We start from the raw sequence: 22205 nt of genomic DNA, 5'->3' as shown, positions 1-22205 counted from the left end.
CAGTGCTGCCCTGCACACCATGGCAGTGTTGCAGGCATACCAGGCAGATCTGCTGGGGGATCTCGACCAGGGGGCAGGGATGTCCCCTGATGCAGTTGCTGAGCTGCGCCACACCACAGATCTTGCTCTTCGGACCACTAAGAAAACTGCTGCCGCAATCATCGGGGAGAAAGAGAAAGGCTTTCTCCTCGATTCGCCAGTTTCGACCTCTGAGTTTTTCGGCACCTCCGTAGATGCGGTGGTTGGAAAGTTCAGAGAGGTGAAGGCGTGCTCAGCTGCATTTAGTACCTGTACACTGCTGAGATCTGCGTCCACGCCCAGACAAGCGGGAGGGCCTGGCCGAGGACCGCAGACAGGGCCAGAGAGCCAGCGTCGCCTCTTGTGCGCCCTCCTCCATGAAGGAGTAGGTCGCAGAAGAGGTGGGACGCAAGAAGAGGGATCTGAGGGAGGTGATCCAGCACAAATGCACACAGCGTCGGTGATGGATCACCTCCCCTGAAGGCGTGATTATATCTTAGCCCTCTCCTCTCTTCCCTGACTCCCCAGGCGCTTCTAACATCAGGCCTGAGGCTGGGCCCATGATGAGAACAATGTTCTGATGGCCTGCCTCAACTTGGTTAGTGAGAGTGCCTCTTTCTGGCATGTAAAGGTGGTAGACCCCATGTTCATAAAGAACTGTCTGGTGAGTCTTCACTTCGCATGCCGCAGGTGAGCTGAGTTGGTCTTCTTTGAGAGCAATTTTTGTGTGCAATTAACACTAAAATATACCTCTCTACAGACCTTCGTTCCCTGTGTAGAGTTATGAGGTAATGTCATTGGCACAAGGTAAGGTCATTTTTGTTATTAGGGCCCTGAAGTTCCCCTGCTAGGTGGCTAGAATGATAGAGAGAAGCACCAGTTGTATGGGCTTCATTTATGAGTATGTGATGGCTTTCCTTTTTCGTATTCAAGATAAAACGAGTTGTGCCATCCCTCATTCTACACTGAACAAAATTATAAACGCAACACTTTTGTTTTTGCCCCCATTTTCATGAGCTGAACTCAAAGATCTAAGACTTTTTCTGTGTACACAAAAGGCCTATTTCTTTCAAATATTGTTCACAAATATGTCTAAATCTGTGTTAGTGAGCACTTCTCCTTTGCCGAGATAATCCATCCACCTCACAGGTGTGGCATATCAAGATGCTGATTAGACAGCATGATTATTGCACAGGTGTGCCTTAGGCTGGCCACAATAAAAGGCCACTCTAAAATGTGCAGTTTTACTGTATTGGGGGAGTCCGGGGGAGGGGGGGTCCGAAAACCAGTCAGTATCTGGTGTGACCATCATTTGCCTCACGCAGCTGTTGAAAATGACCACATTTCTGGAGGGCTCTTAAGAGACTAAAATGGATATTTTTCCTCTTTGACGTCACAGTTCAGGATAGTCATTAATGGAGGCAACATAGTGTTGTAAAGTTTTTCTTTCTTCAAAGCAGAGACCAGGAGACAGTCGGGATCGCGTTCAACGGAAGTTATTCTTTATTGAGAACTCCTCCGTACGCGGCTGTAGAAACTTCCAACATGATCAGTCTAATACAGTATGCATTGTAGTTATATACATTCCAAGGGGGAGGGATTACATAGAGGTGGAGACTCTGAACAAAGCATGCAAATGAAGTAGGAACACACCCTACTCTGAGTCCAATTGAATCAGCATAACTATTCACATGCTGATACTGGCCAGGAACTCCAATTCCAAGAGCCATCCCAGTGCCATTTAAGACAAAAGGTGAAAGTCAATCAACCTAACGATTCAACGTCTGGGCTCCGAAAGGTGAGAATCAAGTGATCTGATTCATTTAAAACACAATAGAGAAAACAGGTCTGGCGGGAACGGAGACTCTTTGCTGGAGACTCCATAATCATCTGAAATCAGTCTACTAAACTTTATCAGTTTATATACTATTGCAGTGGAAAAACTAAATTAAACATTTAATAAAAATGTAATCCAACACTTCCCCCTTTGAGAGTTCTTAAAAACTCTCACATAAAATACAAATTTAGACACATAAAGTTCATTCTTGTAACTGGTGTAAGTTACAGGCACATATAACTTGCTCTGTGTTGTTCATCTGTAATTGCATGCTGACACAGAAACAAACATGCAATTTAGGGTCCGTGAATTTCTCTGCGTTGTGTATTTTTTTCATTTTCTTTTGTGATAGTTCGTTCAGCAGTGGGTCTGGTTGTCTTCTTGAGGTTGGGGCTTCATACGCAGATGAGACGGTCGTTGCATATGGATCTCGGAAAAGACATCAAGTTTTATCATCACACTGTAAGACAGAAAACAGAAAAACAGAGAGCAGTATTTCTTCAAAACACTACGGTTGTAGCAGTTTAAACACTATGGTGCTATCGTTCTCAGAGTCTACTGTTGTCGTTTCATTCTTTCCCTATTTCTTAATTGATTTGACACCTATGGACCAGTGAGGTAAGGATGGACTAAATGGGGAAAGGCCTATGAGGTTGTCTTCACCCTGGATTGGCCCCCGACGCCTGTTGCGTCAGTTCTTTCCAGGGCCCTCACTGAACCGTGTCCTTTTCTGTCCCTGTGTTGTGTACACACTGTACAGTGTGTGAGAAAATTGGCACATTTTCATTCTCCAGTGAAACATCAGTCTTAATAGACATCATATAGAGCATGGAGGTCTGATTGTAGTGTTCTGCAGTGTAACATTTATGGCTGTGAGTTTACTGAATGTCCCCCAAACAAAGGCTGTGACAGTCAATAACTCTTTCATCTTTGTTGTAAGTTACTGGGGAGATTAAGCAATCACAGCCCAAATGGTTAACACCTCAAAAAGCTTACCCACGAGTCCAGTGACGAGGGGAGGGGTTGCTTCAAAGTAGCAAACAAATGTAGCAAGAGCTGCATAACATTGTTAACTTGTCTTAAGTTATTTTTATTTTTTCGACATTCTTTTCCAAAATGTCCGTGCTTGCCACAGTAAGAACAACTGGCTTCTCTAGGACTTTTGCGTTTCTTTGGCTTCTCTGAGTTAACCTTAAAGGATGCTGCTGCAATTTTTACTCTTGCCTTGACATCAAAGTCTCTTTCCCAAATAGCTAAACTGTCCAAGTTGTCTTGCAGGGTTCTATTTGACCATGTAAGATCTAAGAAAGGCAATGCATTTCTATGTTCTGACAAAAGACCATCGGACCATGCACGAACTAGAGGACCATTATGACCTAACACTTTCTCTGAAGTGTCGGCAATTCCGCTGTAAGCGGCAGCGGTCTGGCAAAATCTTTCTGTGTACTCACAAACAGTTTCATCCTCCTTCTGTACACAATTAGTGAGCTTTGACCAGTCCACCTTCGGTCCAACAATGTTTTTTAACACTTTAACAACTTCCTCTCTCAATTCATCTTTACTGGCCTGTTGCAGTTCAGAATTATTTACAGCACTTTCAAAATCATTGAATTCTGACTCAGTCAAGATCTGTGATATTAGCTGGGTGACTTCAGCTAGAGTCATATCATAGAGCCGCATTTTGCTGATCAATGCTCTTCTAAACTCAGAAAAATTTCTTTGCACTGATGGCAAACTTTCAGCAATTCTCTCAATCTCTTTAGGACCTAAAGATGTTTTGATTGCTTGTGGCTGCAATATGGGGGTTGCAAATGGAACTGTATCAACACCTTTTCCCTGAGGCTTTTGTCTAGCTACGCACACTTCAACTGCATTTACATCTGTATTGACATTGTCCTCTATACTATCAAAAGACTGTAAATCAGGATAGCTTTCCTCTGACTGTTGGTCTTCTAAATCACATTTGGTTGAGGCTTTGTTATGGCCCACGTTTGTCTTGAGACAGGACACCTGAGTCTGCAATTGTTTGATCTGTTCTTTCAACTTAGCAATACACTGCGCTTGTTCTTGTGCAATGGATAAGCTAAATTCTCGGTGACAACCGATGATGCCTTTCAGATTTTTCTTCCTGATACATGCACTCAACACTTTCTTGCAATCTTCAATTGACCACACTTTCTCTGGATCAATGCCAAATTTCTTGGTTAAATTCAATCTGACTGGCTTAGTCACGATGGAGTCCATGTGCTCTGATAACAAAGACTTGAATTCACTATCTGTCCAAAAAGGTGTAATCTGTCTAGTACTTTTCCTAAACATTTTGTGAATTTTTTTGTTACCACAAACAAACACTAAAAAAAACTTCTCTCTACTGTCTTGCAAACATAGGGTACAATCTTATTAGCACAAGAAGCTAAATCTAATTCTAAAGCTAATTCTCTAGCTTACAGATAGGTCTTCTCTAGCAAGAGCATACACACAATATTAACATGTAACTGTTAATCTTCCCTGCCAACAACAGGGGGTAAATTTCATCTCTAAAAGAAAAACTTTTTTAGAGGCTTATCTTTAGTTAACCAAACTCTACAGCTGTTTGTTAACTTCTTCTCTGAACGGCGCAGAGGAAAACATTTGTACTGGTCTGCATTGGTTCTTTTAATGGAGTGAAACTCACCGAGTCTTTCATTTGTAGAGAAAGATTCCGTCTGGAAAAAAATCAGTCTTTGAGATCTTTTTGGAGCTTGAAGTTTTCAATCTGGATTCAGAAGATTCAGTCTGGAACTCAGTCAGCTTCGTTGAGATCTTTGAGCTTGAAGTTTCAAGATGCAGTTCTTTGAGTTTCCTTTTTCTCCATCCGGGTCACGGCACCATCTGTTGTAAAGTTTTTCTTTCTTCAAAGCAGAGACCAGGAGACAGTCGGGATCGCGTTCAACGGAAGTTATTCTTTATTGAGAACTCCTCCGTACGCGGCTGTAGAAACTTCCAACATGATCAGTCTAATACAGTATGCATTGTAGTTATATACATTCCAAGGGGGAGGGATTACATAGAGGTGGAGACTCTGAACAAAGCATGCAAATGAAGTAGGAACACACCCTACTCTGAGTCCAATTGAATCAGCATAACTATTCACATGCTGATACTGGCCAGGAACTCCAATTCCAAGAGCCATCCCAGTGCCATTTAAGACAAAAGGTGAAAGTCAATCAACCTAACGATTCAACGTCTGGGCTCCGAAAGGTGAGAATCAAGTGATCTGATTCATTTAAAACACAATAGAGAAAACAGGTCTGGCGGGAACGGAGACTCTTTGCTGGAGACTCCATAATCATCTGAAATCAGTCTACTAAACTTTATCAGTTTATATACTATTGCAGTGGAAAAACTAAATTAAACATTTAATAAAAATGTAATCCAACAATAGGAAGGCAACAAGGTGTGATTGGAGACTTAAGGCCCGTTCACACCAAGCACGATAACTATAAAGATAACGATAAAGATATAATTCTAAAAATTGTTCTCCATATTAAAGAATAACAGAGTTCACACCACAACTATAACCAGTGGCGGATTTAGCAAATTGGGGGCCCAAGGCGAAGGTATGTATGGGCCCCCCATCCGATCTTTAAAGGTGCAATGTGTCATATTTCTGAGGATCTATTGACAGAAATGCAATATAAGATCCATAACTATGTTTTCAGTGGTGTATAAAGACCTTACTTAATGAACCGTTATGTTCTTATTACCTTAGAATGAGTCATTTATATCTACATAACCGCGGGAACCCCCTTCTATGAAGATCGACTTATTGTGACGTCTAAAAATCACACACTGCACCTTTAAAAGAGAGCGAAATCTCTTTTTTACAGACTGAATGGTGAATAGGCAGGTAAAGGTTGGAGAGGAGAAATAAAACTTCCCCTTTAAACCTTGCATACACGTATTCACTCCTAAACAGAAACGTTACAATGTTTACATGCTACAATTTCTGGTAAGCTCTGTTTTTTTTTTTTTTTTTTTTTTTTGCTTGACAAATTTCACCATTTCGATTCAATTCTTGTGATTTGATTCAATATTGACTCATTTGGATACATATTAGGTACACAAGATAGGCGTTAATTTTTCTCAAGAAAAAAAAACTCACATAATGCTGTGAACATACAGAGAGCCATATCAACTGGTATTATTTAAGGTTAAAAATAACTAAAATTAAACAATGCTTTTTTATTATAATTAAATTATAAGTAAACAATATACTAAATAAATAATATAGTAGGCCTACACATAGGCCCTATTTAGCTAAATACTCTTTATATCTTATTTTTCTAGTCAACTAACATGCTATAGCCTATATTATGGTAACTAAATGGCTTTCCTGAGGAACGTTAGGCTAAATGTTATGTGACGATTGTTCTCCAGCTGTTTTACCTCTTTCCGCGGTTGAAAAACACTGATTGGTCGATATTATGAATAAGGAATACATTTTGGTAAGTTATTACCGAAGATGATCAGTTCACGTGCCTCTAGGGATCGGTCACGTCACATTACAAGCTCCAAACGGTATTTATTATTTCGTAATAGAATTGACAGAATCTGAGACCTGAGTAATTTAAACTGCTCTGTTTTGTCTGTCGGTCTCCATGTCCTCTTTGCTTCACGATCTTTCTGTGCGTTGGACGTTTGTTGTTCCTAGCCATAAAAAAGTTTGTCATCTTTGGCAGCTTTCCCAAATAGCCTACTTACAGTATCTGAGTCTTTTTTTCTTTTATTTGAGACGCTTGGGTAACTTCGAAACTTTTCATTTTCACGTTTAGACTCATCTTGCTCTGTTTGTGTATTTCCTGTATCGTTGTTGTCATTGTCAGCGGGCATCACAAAAAAGTTTGTTACCTTATTCTGCAATTTTTCCTCCTTTTTTCAGCACCGCTTGTGTAGCTTCGCTTCATTTTTACTCTACTAGGCTACTCTGTACACTCTGTCAATCACTTCTTTTTCTCTGTCAGTTTTTTGTCGCAATACAGCCTTGTCACTTTCGCAGATGCGTGAGATAATGGAATAGTCCAATGTAGTGAGGTGGGGGGCCCCCTCCTTTCTGCGACTAATGATTTGATGCCATTTTTCGCAAATGGAGATTTAGAAATATATAATTTGCGAAAATTAAAAAAAAAATGTAAAAAAAAAAACTTAAGCATAAATTAATGGGGCATTTTGGGGGCCCCTAGGTAGCTTGGGGCCCAAGGCAATTGCCGACCTTTGCCTAATGGTAAAGTCCGCCCCTGACTATAACGATAAAGATATGAGGAACGATATCGTTGGGATCACTTTCAGAACGATTTTTTTTCAGCTGTCAAACGATAAAACACTGACAGTCAATCAGAATCCATTCTAATTTAAAGGTCTTGCGCATTTAAAATGGGGCGCGCGCGCGCGCGTGTTTAGAATAAAAAGGCCGTTATCGTTCGTTGGTGTGGACGCATATATAGTTATCTTTGTCGTTATCTTTATAGTTATCGTGCTTGGTGTGAACGGGCCTTTAGGCTATATTAATGCTATAAACAGGCCTGGGATTTGGATGAGTGTGCTGTCGTGTTGTTAAGACATATTTTTTCTGCGGTTGCAGAGCTTGTGACATCTGGTGCATACTACGGGGAGGAACATGAGTTACATGATTTGTGTACTTCGTCCACCACTGATACTCAAACTTAAATAAAAGTCCTTTGCACATTAGGCACAACAAATAGGCTAAATGATTTATAATAAGGCCTAACCTGCTATTTCTCATTACAGTTAAAACATATTTTTTTTTTTCATTACAGAACTGCGAACTGGGGGTGGGGGCCCTAAATGAGCAAGTCTAGAGTGCATTAGCGCTGCCCCTTTTTCCAATATTATCTGCCTGCAGGCAGACCCTACTCCCTTTTTCAGCGGCGCTGGTTCCTGAAGTATTTTTTCCTATGAGTGTTTTTAGCTACGAAGGGAATCGCAACATTACAAACTTTGATTTGAAACAAAAAAGTATTTGAAAATCGGGACAAAAATACAAAGGTTTTAGCGAGGGAAAGAGCTGAATCCCATGCAGCATTGGGAACAGCATAATCAAATAAAAAAATTATGGAGAAACATAAAACTACTCATTTACAAATGTTGATTATATATAAAAATATATTTTAGTTTTATGCAAAATATGCATATACAAACATCAACTCTCTGGTGTACAACATCATGGGTAACAGTTTTTCACCAGGAATTCTGCTGTTAAACCATTATTTTAAAAATAAGCTGAAATAATGCAGGCTGATGTCTTCAGCAGGAGCAAATACCATTCATTAACAATCTCGTAGCTCACAGTATCTGTCTATAAAAGTTTATAAGTTGCCGTTCAGAATGAGTTTCCATATGGATTCATATGCTGAGTTTTTACTTCTGAAACTTGACTGTATGATGAAACTATTAATCATATTTTAGCAAAGTTAAGAATCTGTCTGCTAGTCAGAAGATGTCTTAATTGGCAGTGTTATCCTTGTCCATGTTCCCACAGGTTCTCACTCACTGATGGTTTTTGCCACATATATTGTTGGACAGACACAGTTTCCTGAGTTCACTGTTGTGCTGATGTTAAATGATGTCCAAGTGGTGTATTATGACTCCATATCATGGAAAGCTGTCCACCACAGTCAAAGTAATTCAAATGATCACAATGATGGTGGTGATATATTTAAAGATATTTATGACATCATGAAAGATCGAACATTTTATCTTAAGGAACACCAAAATTGCACAGATGGTAAGTCCAAGCCTAAATTTTGGTATCACCTTTATATGCTTGTATTACAGCATATTTGTTATTTCAAAAACAACAAAAAAGTTAAGCATACTCCAATTTCTGACAACACATATTAGTTTAGCTTCTGATAAATGTTAGGTAACAATATGATTGAAGAAGCAACATCCCAGCTAAAAAGGAGCTTTGTCAGAACTTTAGTTCTGAAAAATGGTCTCTCAAATGTTCTTCCAGTAACTTCAATATAATGTTCAGTTATCTGGTCTTTGATAATGTTCTCAAAATGTTAGCACAAAAACATTATTTATACATTGTGCATGGAATGTTTTTTTGTTTTTTTTTTTAGAAAATTTTAGTTGGACGTTCTTCAAACATTTTTTAAATGATACTTTTAAAAGTTCTTGAATGTTCAGAGTGCATTTATAAGTACTTTTCCCATAATGTTCGCAGAATGATAAAACAAAATGTTCCCTTAACATTTGCATAATTAATAATGTTTTTTAAAAAAGAAATAAAACTGAACTAGACATTTTGAACATTCAGAGAACATTCAGAAATGACGTTTTCATAACATAACATTAGGAAAAATTTCCTTGAACATATTTTTGTTAGCTGCAGATTCTATTCTATATTCATAAAAAGTGTCACTGTGTATTTTCTTAATGTCAGTGAAGGCTAATCTGTTGTTACATTTTTCCCCATCCATTTTAAGGTTTACATGTTTATCAGAAACGTGTTGGATGTGAATTGCTTGACAATGATCAGCCAGGTTTATTTCTGTCATGGGATGCTTTCAATGGACAAACTACTGAAGCGTTTACCTTTTCTGTGGTAAACAGAACAATGCAAATTGATTTACCATGGATGAGAATAAAAGGCATGGGTCAGATGCAATGGCTTCAAGTGAAGGGTCTGTATGAACATGTTTATCATCCTGTTTGCATGAAAACTTTGCGGAAATACCTGGAAAAAGAAAAGAACACTGTGATGCGAAAAGGTGAGTCAGAATCAAGGTGCATTCACACCAAGGCAATATATTCTTCTGTTTATTGTAAGCACACATTGTAGTTTTGTCATTTGCTGCTTTAAATGCTTAAACTCTTTAAAGCAGGATGGATTCTGATTGGCTGTCAAGGTTTTTAGCATTCATCAGGAAAATTGTTCCCTATCGATATGGTTCACTTATATTGCGTCGTTAGACGCTATGGGGAAACTCCTTTTTCTCAGAATATTGAAGCCTTTTATTGAACAATGCAGTGCAACTGCACAAGCTATAACAGTGCAGGGATCTGCACAAGCTTATTGGCTTAGCAGTTGGAACTGCATGAACCTATGGCAATGGGGTGTATCTGTGCGAACCAATAGGTGCGCATCCAGCCGAATTGAGCGCAGAGCCTGCCAGATTGGGCGAGTCATCTGCCAATAAAGCTAGGCCACTCGCCATAGGATTCAGATTTGATCCTCCTTCAGCGACGATCTTCACATCGCTTTGATTCTCCTGCAAGAAAGCCTTCTCACTGTCGGACGAAGCCCTAAGCAGCGGAACGAGCTGAATCCTCACTCTACAAACAAGCAGACTTAAGCGGCAGGCAGCCTGACAGATCAGCGCGCTCACAAGCAAGCTGACTCGGCACTGCTGACAGCTGATTTTCACTGTTCCGCTGCGGCCATCAGGCGAGCATTAGCCCCTCTGCACCCGTCTGACAAACACAGTTGCATGTCTGGGGAAATCCCACGCAGAAGCTGCGCTCACAGAGACGAGCTGCTCTCACTGCAAGAGTATGCCTCTCTCCTCTCTCTGCTAGTGGATCATTTTCTTTTCAGAAAGCGGCTCCGCTCTTCGCAATCTCCCATTTCTTTCCTCCCAGGAACCTCAGAAGAAGAAACAGCGGAGAGAGAGGACTGAGCAATCAGATATGAGTGAGCTCAAGCCGGCGCAGATCCCGCTTGCTTCACTCTCTCCACAAAGAGAGATTTCTCCAGTGCTCTACACCAGAGGAGCCCACATGAAGCTGTTTAGATGAGTGGTTCCTGTGGGGCCCCAGCAGGCCTCTCGTCAGCGAGCAGCACCATTTTTCTCGAGGGTGCCCCCTACTCGGCCCGCCTGCGTACTTCTACCTCCACCGCCCTCACCACCATCAACGGCGCCATGGAGAAAGTCTACGAGATGCTGTCTCCTCTAGAAGAAACTGTTGCTGGGCACCTTTGTCTGCCCACTGCAATTGGAATGGAAGGCCAAAGTAGCTCACCCATCCAAGCCCTGCAGGACAACTTCAGCCCACGCCAGTCAGGCCTATGCGTCTGCTGGCCAAGCGGGCTCTGCCCTTTACACTATGGCAGTCCTCCAGGTGTTTCAGGCCAAACTCCTCCGCTCCATGGACGAGTCTGGACCAGAACCAGCCGCATTCTGTGACCTGTACTGTGCTATAGACCTGACCCTGCGCACCACGTAGACCACCGCCCAGGCTATCGGAAGAGCCATGGCCGGCCTTGTGGTATTGGAGCGCCACTTATGGCTAAATCTCATGGAGATCAAGGACACAGACAGAACTGCCTTCCTCGACTCCCCAGTCTCCACCACTGGTCTCTTCGGCCTCAAGGTAGATGGCTTCGCCTAGCGCTTCACTGAGACACTGAAGTCCTCCCAGGCCGCCACTTCCTGCCTAAGCGCTCCTGCTCTGCAGCTCCGAGTCGTCAGAAACCCACGCCGACTCAGCAGCCAGCTAAACCTGGCGCCTTCAAGTGCTCAGCCCATACCAGTGCCTGAGCCTCAACAGCGCCCCCACACATCCAAGTGCTTCCTTCCTAAGCACCAGGGCCCCCGGCCTAAGACAACTCTGGACCTTGAGCCTCAGAAGCCATCCTGATCCCCAAAGAAGGAAGAGGGGAGGATCTCGCTGCTGCCGAACCACCCTCCAAAAAGTCTTGTGTTTCCCTCCTAACACCCTGTTCAGTTCCGAATGTTCCAATTTCAGAAAATTGGCCTGTTCGAGTTCACGCACCCACGCAATTGACCGCTGTTATAGCAAACACAATAAAACAAAAAAATCCTCAAAAAAAGAGCACTTTTCCTCTTCCCAATACTATGGGCATCAGCCCCCTGCCCCAGTGCAGCGGGCCGTCTCCAGCACTAATTCAGCCCCTAGCCACTCGGGCCAAGGCTTGGGAAGCCATTACGAAGTGTTAGAATGAGGTTACTCACTTCAATAAAATTAGGTTACTCGCTTCAGTTCACTCGCAGACTGCCTTGTTTCAGGGGCGTGGTCAGTACATCGGTAAGGAGCAACATGGCACACATCCTCTGCACCGAAGTAATGTGCTTACTGGCAAAGGGACCTGTAGAAATAGTTCCTCCTCCCCACAGCGAGTCAAGCTTCTACAGCCGCTACATCCTAGTCCCCAAAAATGATGGTGGCCTTAGGCCCCCGTCCGTGAACTGTGCCCCTATGAAACGGCCATTCAAGATTCTAACCTTAAATCAAATCCTCTCGGCCCCTGCAGTACTGGCTGAAACCCCAGGTCCCAGCTCATGTTTGTTGCTCAGGTCGCCTATGCGTCAAGGTGGACCATGGCTGTATCAGAGCCCTGGCCCCTTGGAAGGACCCCAGTTGGTTCCAGACTGGCGTGAACATGGGGATGGTCTCGATGAAGAAGGTGATTTCAACAGACACCTCCAACACGGGTTGGACTCTGTGCAAGGGCAGACAAACTTCCGGCTCCTCATCGAGCATGAAGCGGCTGCATATCAACTGCCTGTAAATGCTGGCGGTTTTTCTGGCCCTCATAACCTTCCTACCAGACCTGAAAGGGCACCACTTCTTAGTCCGCTTGGACAACATGGCAGTGGTGTCCTACATAAACCACCAAGGTGGACTCAGATCGAGGCCTCTGTACAAGCTAGCCAGATGCCTCCGCCCCAACACAACCTGCGCTCACTGAGAGCAGTGCATGTGCAGTGCATGTGTCCCCAGGGGAATGGGCGCTCTATCCCCAGACGGTTCAAAAGATCTGGAGTATATTCGGGAGTGCAGAGGTCGACCTCTTCGACCCACGAATGGCCCAGCCTCCCCCTTTATGCGCTGCTCCCTTAGGTCATCAAACGGATCAGAGAGGACAGACGCATGGTCCTTCTGGTGGCCCCTCTCTGGCGGAACTAACCTTGGTTCCTAAAACAACCTTGGTGGTTGATACAGCTGCTAGCAAATGCCCCATGAGGAAAGACCTTCTTTCACCAGACGAAAGGGGACGATTTGGCACCCCCAACCCGAGTTGTGGGCCCTCCATGTATGGCCCCTCAACGGGAACTTACGGACCTCCCAGCGAGAGTCCTAAACACTATCTCTGAGGCTAGAGCCCCGTCCACAAGACGCATCTATGCCCTTATGTGGTCTGTTTTCTCTGACTGGTGTACAGTCTGAAAAGAAGACCCGACTTCCTGTGACACTGCTGGTATTGTCTTTTCTGCAAAAGCTGTTGGATGCGGACCGCACCCCATCCATGCTCAATGTCTATGTGCTGGCCATAGCAGCATACCATGCTCCTGTGGCCTTCCAAACCCTAGGCAGGAACAACCTGATTGTTCGCTTTCTAAAAGGGGCCAGGAGGCTCCAATACTATGGCAGGAGGATCCCCTTACTATCCCCACATGGGACCTGTCGACGGCTTTAAGGGCCCTCAAAGGACCCCCTTAAAGCCACTACAGTTGGCCGAGCTATGGCCTCTCTCGCATAAGAGCGCCCTCCTGCTAACTCTAACATCGGTCAAGCGAGTGGGCGACCTGCAAGCGCTTTCCGTTAGCGCATCATGCTTTGAGATTTGGCCTAACGACTGTAAGGTCATCCTCAAGCCAAGACATGGCTATGTGCCTAAAGTGCTCTCTACTCTGTTCAGAGCACATGTCTTTTCACTGTCTGCTCTTCCCAATGCGGAAGATGTGCAAGAATTGCACTTACCCTCCCCTGTCTGGGCCCTAAGAGTATATACTGAGCGCTCTGCCTAGTTCAGTCAGTCAGAGCAGCTCTTTATGTGCTTCGGAGGCCACACCAAAGGGCATCTGGTCACGAAGCAGAGATTATCCCACTGGATAGTGGACGCCATCGTATTGGCCTACGCTTCGATGGGCCATCAATCCCCCATCAGTATGAGGGCACACTCCACCAGAGGCATGGCCTCTTCCTGGGCGTGGTCCAGTGGTGTATCTATTGGCAACATCTGTGCAGCAGCCAGCTGGTCCTCACCGTCCACCTTCGCCAGGTTTTACAATTTGGAAGTTCCTGCACTGCAAACACGAGCTGGAGCGAGCTCAACCCGAGGATATCTCCCTGGAGGCTCCGGCCCATGGCTTGAGTTCCCGCCCTTGTTTAGCCCTATTGCCCTCAAGGCCCTCATGTTCAAGTGTCTTAGGCTGGGGTCTCAGAACATTTGTCGTTCTGCCTTATAGTACAGCTTGATTGGACTAGGTCCCCATAGCTTCTAACGATGCAATACAAGTGAACCGTATTGATAGGGAACTTACTCGGTTACTCATGTAACTTTGGTTCCCTAAGATAATGGAAAAGAGTATTGCGTGGATGGCCGTGCTATTATGCTTGAAGACTAGGCGATCGTCACCTCAGTCGAATTAATCTGAATCCTATGGCAAGCAGGCTAGCTTTTTAGGCAGATGCCCCGGGCTCTGCGCTCGATTCGGCGTGATGGTTTGCGTAGATACGCAGCATCGCCATAGGTATGTGCAATTCAAACTGCTAAGCCAATAAATTTGTGCACTGTTATGGCTTGTGCAGTTGCACTGCGTTATTCAATAAAAGGCTTCAATATTTGGAGAAAAAGGAGTTTTCCCCCATAGCGTCTAACGACGCAATACTCATTCCCGTTATCTCAGGGAACCAAGGTTACGCGAGTAACCGAGTTCGTTCTGAAAAGGATTCCGACGATATTGTTTCTCTGTGCTGTTATCATTATAGTTGTGGTGTAGACTCTGCTATTTTTTTATATTTAGAACGATTTTTAGAACTTTATCATTATAGTTATCATCCTTGGTGTGAACAGGCCTTTAGTTTTATTAAAAATAATAGTTCACCCGAAATTTGGATTCTAGAAGTTGATCAGATTGTTTCAGTAGTTTATTCTTTTCCGTACACTCAAAGTACAGATAAATAAGATATGAGAGCTATTGTTAAGGGCAGGAGTTTTAGTGAATAACTTGAATTATTCTTCAATTACTGTTGCCTATGTTTTGACAATACAGACTTGGATTATAGCACAAGAGTTGTATATGGGCTATTTGAGTTTGTTTTATTTATTTATTTATTTTGTCTTTATTAGAGCTTGACAGGCCATCACATTTTTTATTCCAAGTTTAAATATTTATTTAAAATATAATTTGAGAATATGACCATAAAGTAAAAAAAAGCAGGACTGACCGTAAAGACTAAATGTTTGGGATGGTTCAAAATAAATCATTATTCCCATATGCATAAATGGCTGATGCATTGAATCCAACAGTAGGCCTATTGTCACAATACTACTATCCACTATTTTTAACATTCCTTTCAAAAGTGAAACCCAGAGTCAGAATCCTTAAGACGAAACTCCCGGACTCTCAAGGGCTTCAGATCAGCTGTCTGGCCACTGGTTTTTACCCCCGTCACATTAACCTGACCCTGTTCAGAGACGATCAGCCTGTGGATGATGATCAGATCAGAGGAGGAGAGATTCTGCCCAATGGAGATGGAACTTACCAGATGAGGAAGAGTTTGGTGATCAGCGCAGAAGAACTACGTGAAGGACGAAAATACAACTGCACAGCAAATTACCTCAACCTGGACAACAAACTAGACATTATGTTTGGTAAAGATACAGCCTATATACACACACACACACATATATATATATATATATATATATATATATATATATATATATATATATATATATATATATATAAAAAATCATCATTTGGAAATTGAACTTAATGCCATAATAAAAAAAAATAGCCTCTAAAAATAAAAATGTGCCTGCCTCTATGGGAATTTAACATAGGGGTGTCCAGACTTATGCACCCTGTATTTTAAGGAAGAACATTTATTTATTTACGATACATTATTCATTCACAAAATTGGTGTCCTTAAAGGTTGGATTTTTCCTAATTTTTTTAATTAAAGGCATTAAGTTAAATTTCCAAAGGATGATTTTTTTATTCCTCTTTTTAGTCAACTTTAGCATGGGTGTCTAAACTTATGCATAGCACTATATATATATATATATATATATATATATATATATATATATATATATATATATATATATATATATATATATTCTCAGAAGCGGTTCTCAGAAGCGCAAGTCGTAATAGTTGGGTTCTATAGTGTTGAATGGGAGATGACAGCAAATATGATTTTGGTATTTCCATTTGCTCTAATATCAAAAGAAATAATCCATGATAGTGTTTCCATGACTTTCCAAAAGAGGGAAAATATAGAGATCTTGATTACAGCCGTCAGAAGAGAATGATGTGAAATTTGCTGTCAGTCCTCAGTTGTTGTATTGGAAACACCCTTGCAGCAGTGTAAATTAGTTTTTTTTTTTTTTTTTTTTTTTTTTTGCAATTTACTGGTAATTTAACACAAAGAATAGCATTAAAAATGTATGTTAAATAAAAAATGAAAACATGCAAAACTTTATTAGATTTCATTACTCTGGAAACACATTATCACAGTCTGTGAAAAGGGTCCATATGCTGGTCTTTTACAGTGCCCCATTATGCTTTTTAAATATTACCTTTCATGCAGTGTAAAATAGCTGTTTGTGAATGTAAAAGGTGTGCAAATTTTTAAAGATCAAAGTGCACAGTAAAAAAAGTTATTGTCTTAATTAATTATGAACTGCTGAAACGAGTCGTGCCATCTGACCAATCAGAGCAGAGTAGGCTAGTGGAAATGAGGAGTTTAGAGAGACTGAATCTTCAAACTAACCGTTTTTAGACACAAATGAGGTGATGTGCAATGTATTGTGTTTTGACCTTGGATGCATGTAAACCTATTGTAGGAGACATAATAGGGGCACTTATACAAAGCATCTCACTTTGTTTCAGCTGTAACAGTGGCAATCTGTTGTTGTTTTTTCATGTGTAAAAATATAAATCTTAATAGTTTAAATATTTGTTTAACTGACTGATTTCCTTGGTTTTACCACAGATGAGGATCTGGAAATACTGGACTTTGGTTCCTCTGCTCTGTTTGTAGTTATCAGTGTGCTGGTGTTAATGTGTGTGGCTGTTCTCATCATTACTGCACTCATCATATGGAGGAAGACGACTTGTGCTGCTGGTAAATGTTTTTATTCTTAATGTGTTTAAAGAAAAGCAATCTAGTAAAGTTTATTATATCTGAGGCAAAAAAAAAGAAAAAAAAAGTTCACCTTTATGGAGAAAGTTCACCTATATAAAGAACACTTTTTCAGGATTAGGCTCCAGTACTTCACATCAAAGGGAATATTCACTTGCTTCAAGTAAGTTCCTTAGAGTTTAACAGAAATGCATAAAAAAAAATTACCATAAAACATTTATTGTTTTTTTTTTTTTTTTTTTACTTTTCATATTTAGCAACAAAATAATTCAAAATTGCAGCATAATATTCTAACTTTCCATAATTTTTGTTTTCTTTTCAGCTTCAGAGCAAGAAACAACATGAAATATGAGCTCATTTTATGGCCCCAAATTATAATAGTTATAGAATTTCCTGCTATTACACATTTAGGGCTTACTTGCAATTGTGGGTTATGCTACAACGACAACCATCCCTAAGATATATTTGATAAAAATCCAGAGAATGTAATGTTATATAATACTAAAGGCTTTATGATATAAAGGCTGTTTTTACATTTAACCAATCTTTGTATCAGGCTTTCCATTTTTCCTACTGAGTGGAAAGCAGCACAAGTTATTCCAAGTTTTAAATCTGATGATCGCACTCTTGTCTCAAACTACAGTACCAATTGCAATACTACCAGCAATGTCTAAATTGCTGGAAAAAGTCCTGCATAACCAGCTAAGTGCATACCTTGAATCCAATAACTTGCTCAGTGACTGTCAACACGGTTTTCGTGCTAAGAGATCAACTATGTCAGCACTACTTCTCTTCACTGAACAATTACGTGACTCTCTTAATAAAGGTCATATCACGGGAGCTATTTTTATTGACTTTCGCAAAGCATTTGAAACAGTGAACCATCAGATATTGCTGACCAAACTCCACTCGTTTGAACTGTCTCCATCAGTGATTGAAATGCTTTCCTCATATCTGACAAACAGGTCGCAGACAGTCAATTTTAACCATGTCCTATCGCAGCCAGGCTGTAACATGGGCTTGCCTCAAGGCAGCATTCTTGGACCCCTACTTTTTCTTTTATACATTAATGATTTCTCACGAGTCTGCAGACATTCAAAATGCTTATTGTATGCGGATGATACTGTAAGAACAATGGGTCGTACATTAATATTAATATTAGCTCAAATGATCTATAGGGAATTTTAATAATTAATCATGAATATGATTAATATTTTGTATGTTACAGTTACATTAATTTATCGCAGCTGAACTAGATTGATATATGAACGATTACCATAACGGGTTATGGTTCGTCATTAATACATCAATTGTTCTTATTTCAGCTCGAAGTTATGGGATAACTTTAATGGAATTAATTTAGTTATCAAACAATCTGTTTGTCCAGCGAACAGATTGTACGTAAGATTAAATTAACTCTCAAGGAAAATTATCCTTCTTACAAACACGAGAAAGAGTATCTTTTCCAGGCCTTGAAAAGACACTCTCGGTGTCTGTAGACTAAAATTAGGTTACTTAAATCGTAGCCTACCAAGGTAAAGCATATAGCTAAGATCGAACATTTCAGGGACTAAGTAACATGGGCAATTAAATCAGAGTCAGTCAAGGGCATATGGAATTTAATAATTGGACCAATACATCGAACTAAGGAATATATCAAACTACACAATACACACGGATTATATGTCTATGTACATCAAATACAGTTAAACAATACAAGATAACGAATAACGAAAATGAGAGAGAGAGAGATAGATAGATAGAGAGAGAGAGATCGGAAGATGCGAGAGATGGAGAGAAGGATGGGGGACGAGATCGGAAGTGAAAGCAAAAATCTGCGATCAGAGATCGCAGTTGGCTATGGCAAAATCACAGACAGTAACCCTTAAGACACAACAAAGAAATCACATCATAAGTTCAATTCAATAATCGATACTTGCATGGCATGGTTCTCTTTGTATGAGGTGTGTAGGACCGCAGGGTTCTGCGTGTCTTTAAAAGCAGCGCGAGTCGTCTGAGGGGAGGCGTGCGCGTGCTGTCTTCCGGCGCGCGTGCGAGCGCGGGAGCTTCAAAGAATCTTTCTTTGTGGTGAAGTTGCCGGGAATGATTCAGGCTAAGTTCATTCAGCTCGTGAATGAACAGAGGCGAAGAGGAAAACGAAACTAGACTATAGAAAAACATAAAAGAAATAAATAAAAAGAAAAGAGAAGCAGGCCGAAGCCGGTCCGGACTTGGGTTTTGGAGGAGGAAGGAGAGAGAGCGTAGGCATGAGAGAGAGAAGGGTTTTCTGAGTCGGTCTTTTATGGACAATATGGGTTGACGCCTCTGTTCGCGCGAACAACCAATGAACGTCCAAAGGTCTGAAGCGGGAAAAATGTCTTTGTCTTAGTTCCCAGTTTAATTTGCATGTTTTATGGCAGCGTTATTATGTGATCAGTTATAATCTAACGAGGGTAAAAATAGTATCATACATTTTACCAGATCCTGATGCATACATTTGGTTCCAGTACAAGGAGAGCTTTACGTGGATACCGAATTAGATATGTTTCGAAGATACACGTCGAGATAGATTATTATTCTGTAAAAATAAGCTTAAAAGTTAAACTAACAACCTAGGAATAAAATGAACCCAACATGTGGTGTACATTGATAAGTGGGCATTGAAGATTGGACTTTAGAAAGATCCACATGGCATATCTATGATTGAAAAAGGGTGCACATCTGAAACATTATTCCTTTACGGTTTACAAGAATACAAAAACCCATCACAGAGAAGAACAATCATGAAAAAGAGAAATTACATTCAGGCTTACATATTTCTTCAATGGTTATACATATAAAATATCTAGGATGAACACCTAATTCTGCTCTTCTGGCTAACATTCCGTTAGGTAATAAAACACAGTTCCACACAGGGGGGAAGGGATTGCCAGAGAATGTTAGTGAACCCTCTCTAACTAAAACACTATTGATTAAAGAATACATTTCAAAACCACACCTCTAGAAAATCATAATTATATGGTCAAACGAATTAATAAGACATGCGTACAGGAAGATCAAACCCAAATCTGAGTTACATACATTAAAACTATATTTCTATAGGAGGATGTTTGTGTGTGTGTGTGTGTGTGTAGAAGGTTTCAAGTTTCGTTATCTCTCTGTGGTCCAGAGAGGGGAAAGGGGGGTTTGGAATGTCTCTGAGGTGACATTAGTGTCGTAAAAGTCAATTGGTTCCAGTCTTTATGGAGCCAAAGCCTGATTTGCACTCACGAGTTCAAAGTGCACCAGCTTTTGTATTCAGGAAGAAATGTTTTTAGCAACACAGAGTATTTGAATTTGTTAATTCAAACCAACGACGAATGATTCGATAGCCAATGTTGTTACAATACTGTTATTTTTCTTTCTGATTCAAATCCTACTGTCATAAACTCCAAATTATCATCTGACCTTCATCTTACATGACTGGTTGAAAAAGAACCATCTGACCATTAATGTAAAAAAAACTGAATGCATGTATTTTCACTCACCCAGAAAATGTTTTTCTTTTAATGATTGTATCAAATTTGCAAACCAAAATCTTGTTATCACAAAGACCTATAACTATCTTGGTGTTCTACTGGACTCGCATCGCACATACCAAGAGCATATTTCCAAATTAACAAAAAAGCTGAATCAGAAACTCTATGTTTATAATAAGATAAGGTCGTATCTCTCTTCTTCAATCTCTGAAACTTACCTACATGCTATTGTGTTCTCAACAATGTCTTATTGTTTGCCAATATGGTCTCACACTACAAAAGACATCACCGAACCGATCGCACGACTATACTACAGAGCACTCAAGATTCATAGTAACCTCCCAAGATGGTCTCATCATTGCAATGCCCTAACACATACAAAAGCTTTGACTTTCCAGAACTATGTAAACTGTCATGCCATTACATTTTACTCTCAGATTCTAAACAGCGCTTCACCAGCACTCACAGAGCTTCTTCCGACACACAAGATGAGACCACAACGTCTCACTAGGTCAGTCTCTCAGGAACTTATCCCAGTTCCGTCTTACAAAAATAATTTTGGTAAGAGATCCTTTTTCTATACTTACACCAAAATTTGGAATGACATTCCCTATCATATTCGAACATTATCTTCTATCACACTTTTTAAAAAAACATATAAACTATTTCTCCGGGATAGTCATACTTGCACACACTAATTTGTTTATAGATTTGTCTTCATGTATTTTATTGTTATATTGGTCGGTACTCTGTTCAGTCTATGTCTATGTCTTGTAAAAATGTACTGAGCTTGTTCATTGTTTTATGTTGCTGCAGAACAGGAACCTGCTGTAAACCAGTTGCTTAAACTGAGCCAGGCCCGTTTGACGTGACTTAATTGTTACTTTTAACTTTTCCTGTATAATAAATGAAATGAAATGAAATATATTAATGAATGCATTGTACATGCCTTCCGTTTAGAGGATTCTGCTATTATTTTATTATAATATTTTTTTTTCATTAAAAGGTTATATTTGTTTCTTGAATTTTGTTGGTTATCGGTTTGCAACCTGATCAAGCTGACGATCGCATCAATTGGCGCCAGCGATCCAGAAAAGCGGACCCTGCTGCTATGAGGGATAAACGCTAAAGAAAAAGAATAGTAATTTTGTTGGTTTCAATATCTATTTAAAGGTGGAAAAAAGACACCATTATTTTTTTGGGTTCATTTTGTACATCGCAAGAACCAGTCATTTTAACAGTGTGTATACCTTTTAGCCACTGTATTTGTAGACAAGTAAGCATAACTAACTAATGGCAATAGATTACATTTTCCTTAAAATCATATTGATTTAAGAAGTTTTCATGGGATGCCCAGTGAACGAGGCTAGTTATTAACATTTTCATGCCTTTACCTCTGTCTGTATCTATTTTAATCCATTAATAAATTATGATATTGCTACCCTTTTGGTTTGCCTTTTCATTTGTTCTCATGCTAATGACAGTGCTATGCGAATGTGTTTTACTCTGCTCTCTAACTGATCTGGAAGGCAACCATCAAGGTTTTATTTTTACTTTATTCTCTTGCTATGGCCAACTTGTACTGACTAAAAACTATTTCAGAATCATAATCACAATCATTTCCATTTGGCTGTTAGTGTTAAAATTTAGCATAAGGTGCCTAAATGAGAAACCTATTTCACTATCACCATTTGCTTCCTGTT

The 22205-nt window shown here is 40.6% G+C and overlaps 1 protein-coding gene across 1 annotated transcript; it reads left to right on the top strand.

Annotated features, from left to right (window-relative positions):
• Positions 1-598: 598 nt before the first annotated feature.
• On the top strand, positions 599-17329 carry LOC308680998 (zinc-alpha-2-glycoprotein-like; the record flags this gene model as incomplete). Its single annotated transcript, XM_081349521.1, has 7 exons — positions 599-708; positions 2208-2317; positions 8394-8639; positions 9349-9633; positions 15195-15485; positions 16835-16966; positions 17307-17329. 7 exons carry the CDS (start codon positions 599-601, stop codon positions 17327-17329), a joined length of 1197 nt encoding a protein of 398 aa, XP_081205647.1.
• Between the last annotated feature and the right edge of the window lie 4876 nt (positions 17330-22205).

Source organism: Scardinius erythrophthalmus (assembly GCF_964197995.2).
Source record: "Scardinius erythrophthalmus genome assembly, chromosome: 20".
NCBI lineage: Eukaryota > Metazoa > Chordata > Actinopteri > Cypriniformes > Leuciscidae > Scardinius > Scardinius erythrophthalmus.
Note: the sequence above shows the minus strand (reverse complement) of the source record. Positions and strands in the feature narration are given on the sequence as shown.